Source organism: Echinops telfairi, unplaced genomic scaffold, assembly GCF_000313985.2.
Source record: "Echinops telfairi isolate 266 unplaced genomic scaffold, ASM31398v2 ScPeMD7_9;HRSCAF=40, whole genome shotgun sequence".
NCBI classification, from domain to species: Eukaryota; Metazoa; Chordata; class Mammalia; order Afrosoricida; family Tenrecidae; genus Echinops; species Echinops telfairi.
This window is the reverse complement of record NW_022103906.1, coordinates 40,474,986-40,480,609: the sequence shown is the minus strand read 5'-3', so window position 1 is coordinate 40,480,609 and position 5,624 is coordinate 40,474,986. Positions and strand designations below refer to the sequence as shown.

The following is a 5,624-nucleotide window of genomic DNA, read 5'->3' as shown; positions in this document are numbered from 1 at the left end:
GGTGGTCTGATCTGCGGGTTTTCCTTACAAGCAGCACGTTTAAACGATTACATAATGATTTGTTTCAGAACGTGATTGTGGTCAGGTTAAGGATTTATCCCTATCTGAGGTTGTCTTTACGCTTGGTATTAAAATACCCTGGTGACTAGTGGTTACTCTCTAGGCCAGGAGTTTGAAACCACCACCTGCTACGTGGAAGAAAGGTTAGTTTTTCTACTCCGGTAGAGTAACGGCCTTGGAAACCCACGGGGCAGTTCTACCTTGTTCTATAGGGTCACTAAATCGGCAGCGAGATAGTGATTTTTTTTTAATGATGTGAAGTAGTAAAAGTAGTAAGCTGAAAAGCAGAGAAGAGCTGTTAGTGGCCCGTTTCTTTTTGAGACAGTCTACCAGCCGCCTAGGTGCCCTGAACGCTCGGCGCGAAGACGCAGCCCGCGGGCACCTTTCCTGAATTCTCTACGCGGCTGCGGAAGGGCCGAGAGTGGGCAGTATAGACGTGGGAGGGGTGGGTAGCCGGTCTCTAACTGCACGTCCGTCAGGGCGCCCTGGACTGCCGCTCGGAAACGCGGCCGATTTCCTGAGAACCTGCTCCCGCGCTGGTTCCTGCGGCGCCCGCAGCCCGGGGAGCCGGGAGCAGAAGCCCTGGCGGCTGGAGCTCGCACGGACAGCCGCGCGGCCGCACAAACATTAACCCGGCAGGGGGCGCAGCGCACTTCCGGGAATCTGAGCAACTCTCGCGATACGTGAGACCACCGTTTCCGGAAGAAGTCCCCGGAAGAAGCATGGTTATTAGGCCATCAGGCTACGCTGGAACACCGATATCATGCAGTCAGACGACGTAAGTTTCTTCTCCTTGTGTCCCCCGGGGTTTGTGGAGGGCACTTCTCGCCTGCTTCAGGCCACTCGGAAACTGGCCGCGCGCGAGCTGGCCGGTGTTGTCTCGCGCCGCTCCGGACCTGGGTTTCTGAACGTGGCGCTCTCACGTGTCTCCCCGAGACGCCCGAGGGAACGCACAGGGTGGCCGTCTCTCGTCCTGGCGCTTAGAGAAGAAAGATTTTGTGCCTGCTGTGTGGGTCCACGGGGAGAAGGGGAGGAGGGGATTCCGCTGGGGTTTAAGGACCTAGACATCCAATAAGCACGTTCCTTTCCAGTCGGTTTTTCCTATAGTAAGTGGCTTTCTTGTTTTTGTGTTTACATGTGTTCAACTATCTGCCTAAGTTTTAATCATGAAGACCTCTTAAGTTCACTCGCTTAGCTAAGTCCTTGAGGGCAGTTCTTACATGCAATCGAGTCGGTTCGGACTCACAGCTTCCCAGGTGAAACGCTGTTCCACGAGAAGGGGAGGAGGGGATTCAGCTGGGGTTTAAGGACCTAGACATCCAATAAGCACGTTCCTTTCCAGTCGACTTTTCCTATAGTAAGTGGCTTTCTTGTTTTTGTGTTTTACATTTGTTCAACTATCTAAGTTTGTTTTGTTTTGTTTGCCTAAGTTTTAATCATGGAAACCTCTTAAGTTCACTCGCTTAGCTGTTTGTATTAAGTACTCGAGGGCAGTTCTTAGATGCAATCCAGCGTTTCACAGCTTCCCAGGTGAAACGCCCCCTGTCCTACACCAGCCATCCTCACAGTGGTTCTGATGGTTGAGCCCGTGTTGTAACCGCGTTGTCATTCCATCGTGTTGACCCTCTTGGTAAAGTCCGTCCCCGGGGACTGACAATATGCCCCAAGTAAGTGAAATGAAGGCTCACTGCCCTTGCCTCTAAGGAGCACTTTGGCCCTACTTCTTCCAAGACAGATCTATTAGTAGTCCATGGTACTTTGAATATTCTTGATAGTTCAAATGCATAGATTTCTTTCCTTTGGTCTTTTTTAATTCAATGTCCAACTTTCACATGCGAGGCCATTGAAAGTACCATCATAGGTGTACCTTAGTCGTCAAAGTAACCTTGCTTTTCGACACTTTATTTTTTTTCCAATTTGTTTTTTAACAAAAATTTATTGTTAAGGAAAATATGACATATCATTTTAATCATTTCAAGTGTACATTTCAGTGACATTAATTACATTCAGAATTTTGTATCACCATTACCACTAACTACTTTCAAAAGTTTATCACCCCAAACAGAAATTTTATCTATTAGGCTATAACACTCATTCTTTGTCTTCAGCCCCTGGGTAATGTGTGGCCTATTTTTGGTGTCTATGAATTTTCCTATTGTAGGCATTTTCTATGGAATCATAGAATCATACTGTATCTGTGTCTGGCCTATTTCACCCTCTGTCATGTTTTTAAAGCTTCCTTTGTTTTGTATAATGTTGTATCAGAATTTCATTTGACTCCGGACTAAGTAGTTTTCCATTGCCTGCATACACCACATATTTTAAAACTGTTCATTTGTTATTGAATACTTTTGGCTATTGTGAATAATACTGCAAAGAACATTGCTGTACAAGTATATGAATCAGTTTTCTGTTCTTTTGGTTTTAACTTGAGAGTAGAATCTCTAGGTCATATGGTAACTGTGCTTAACTTTTTAAAGAACCAAGGTATTTAACATAGTAGCTAGACCATTGTATGTTCCCACAAGCATGGCACAGGGATTCTAGTATCTCTACATTCTTTCTAAAACTCACTTTCTATTTTTTCTAGTAATCAAGTGTGAAGTGGTATCTTATTGTGATTTTGATTTGCATTTCCCTAATGATTAAATGATGCTGAACATCTTTTAAAGTACTTGCTGGCAATGTCAGTATCTTCTTTGGAGGGGTGTCTTTCTAAGTCCTTTGCCCATTTAAAATTGGGTTGTTTATCTTTTTATTAAATTGTCAGAGTTCTTTATGTATTCTTTTTTTCCCATTATTTTTTAATCATTTTATTGGGGGCTCATACAACTCTTATCATAATCCATATAGCCATCCATTGTGTCAAGCACATTTGTATATTTGTTGCCATCATCATTTTCAAAAAATTTTCTTCCTACTTGAGCCCTTGGTATCAGCTTCTCATTTTTTACCCTCTCTCCTTCATGAACCCTTGATAATTTATGTTATTATTATTTTGTCATGTCTTACACTGGCCATTGTCTCCCTTCACCCACTTTCCTGTTGTCCATCTCCCTGGGACTGGGTTATGAGTAAATACTTGTGATCAGTTTCCCCTTTCCCCCCCACTTTCCCCTTACCCTCCTACTATGGCTACTCTCAATATTGGTCCTGAGGGGTTTATCTGTCCTGGATTCCCTGTGTTTCCATCTCTTATCTGTACCTGTGTACATGCTCTGGTCTAGCCATATTTGTAAGGTAGCATTGGGTTCATGATACTGATGATAGTGGGGGGGGGGCATTAATGAACTAGAGGAACGTTTTATGTTTCATTATTGCTATACTGCACTCTGACTGGCTCGTCTCCTCCCCGTGACCCTTCTGTAAGGGGATGACTTTTCGACACATGAAAGAGGTCTTGTCCAGCAGATCTGCCCAGTGTTATATTCAGTGAGATGCTTTATTCGATCTCTTCACTGCTGTTTCCATAAGCATTGATTAAGGATCTATACAAGACAAAATCCTTGACAACTTCCATTTTTTCCTTTCCTTATCATGATGTTGCCTATTGATTCAGTTTTGAGACTTTTTGTTTTGTTTATATTGATTTGTACTCCATATTGATCTATGATCTTCATCAGCAAGTGCTTCAAGTCCTCCTTGCTTTCAGAAAGCAAGGTTGTGTCATCTGCATATCTCAAGTTATTAAGCCTTTTGTCAATCCATTACAGCATTATTCTTCATATAACCCAGCTTCTTTGATTATTTGCCCAGCATACAGATTGAATAAGTGATGGTGAGAGCATGCAACCCTGGCAAACACTTTCTTGATTTTAAACCAATGTCCTATTGGCACAACTGCCTCTTGGTCCATGTACAAGTGCGCATGAGCCAAATTAGGTGCTTTGGAATTCCCATTGTTCTCGAGACCATGTGGCAATTACTGGAGATTGCAAGTGGGAGTCCCCTGCCTCCCTGAGTCCTGTTGGATGAGGCAATTGATAAACAGGTGAAGAGATCAAATGATCTGCTGAGTTGTGAGGATTCTGAGAGAAAGACCAGACTTGGTAGGAGATGTCATTGGGAGAAGCCACTCCCAGTAAGGCCGGTCAAAGAAGGCTCCTCTGAATAGGTGTCATTTGAACTGAGGCTTAAAAAGTTGAGACTGCACCAGCCCCTGAGGGACTGAAGGAAAGCAGTTGAGACAGGAGGAACTAACTGTGCTGCACCAAGAACTGAGGGGATGAGGGAAGGACTGGAAAGGACACCGCTGTGACATAGGGGCAAGAGGGAGCGGTCTGGGGATTGGAGACTTAGAGCAAGATCATGAGTCATTTAGGAAGGGTTTGTACGTTTTTAGTGGAGAACAAAATCTGGTCTATTTTAGTGAAAACGTCTTCTGAAAAGGAGTAAGACTGAAAGCAAGGAAACTGGAGTATGGTGGAAAGTAGTGGTCGCTTTTAGGTAGTGGAAGTGATGGAAAAGATGGATTTGCAATCTGTTTTATCAGTATAATGAGCAAGACTTGGGGATGGAATAAAACCACACTTACTGCCACTGGGTCAATTCAGATTCATTGCAATTGTATACTGCAGGTCAGAGTAGAACTGCCCCGTGGGTTTCCAAGACTAACTTTATGGGAGTAGAAAGCCTCATCTTTCTCCTGCAGAGTGGTTTCAAACTGCTGACTTTGCATTTGCATTAGCAGCCTACCATGTACCCCATTATGCCACCAGGGCTCCTGTGGTGATGGGGTGAGAAAAGAAGAGGGAGTGATCAAGGGACTTGTGGTTTGGAAAAGCAGTTGAGTGATCATTTTTTATTAAAATGGTGACGTTGAGGAAGGAAGAAGGTGTACTCTTTTTGAAAGTTTGGACTTGATAACGCCATTTGAACATGCTGAGGTTATGATGCAGATTAGACATCCAAGTGGAGGGGTCAAACAGGCATCTCGTTGGATTTATAAGTCTAGTTATCAAGAGAAGATGACAATTTGGAAATCATCAGCTCAGACATAGTATGTAAAGCCTGTGAGTAAAGACGCAATACTGGGAGACATTCCAACATTTAAAATTCAAGCAAGAGATGGAGTCTACAAAGGAAAATAGAAAGGAGAAGCCAATGGGCAGGACAAAAAACAAACCAAAGGCCTGACTGAGGGAATGTACAACCTCAGATCCTGTGAGACATTGAATAAAATCGTCTGATAATCATCCTTCGGCCTTGGCAGTACGGAGGGCAAAAGTGACTTGAACTGCCAGCAGTTTTCGGTAGTGCAGCGAGGGTGAACCTGCTTCATAGGCTTTTCAGTCCGAAGCAAATAGCCACATCTTCACCCAGGAGCTACTATCCCCGTAGCATACACTATTCTGGTTGTTTGACTCCTTGTCTGTTTCGTTTCCTCTTACCTGTTTCCTTCAATTGCCTGCACTCATAAAATTCCTGAAATGCGTTCCTTTTGCTTTATTTTTCCATTTGTGTTGGAGCCGTTCCTGGTTCTTTGAAGCAGCTCACTCTCCTGCTTTTGTACACCTAGATTGTAGCATTTTGACTGCCACTTCATGACTCTGTTTACATTTACC

General features: G+C 43.9%; 1 protein-coding gene across 1 annotated transcript in view; it reads left to right on the top strand.

Moving 5' to 3' along the window:
* The first annotated feature begins 768 nt into the window (after nt 1–768).
* Nucleotides 769–5,624, top strand: part of MAK16 (MAK16 homolog) — a 14,047-nt gene continuing 9,191 nt past the window's right edge. Inside the window, exon 1 of the mRNA XM_004696202.2 lies at nt 769–838. Coding sequence (XP_004696259.1) covers nt 824–838 — 15 coding nt within the window. The 5' untranslated portion in view covers nt 769–823. The remainder of the gene's footprint in view (nt 839–5,624) is intronic.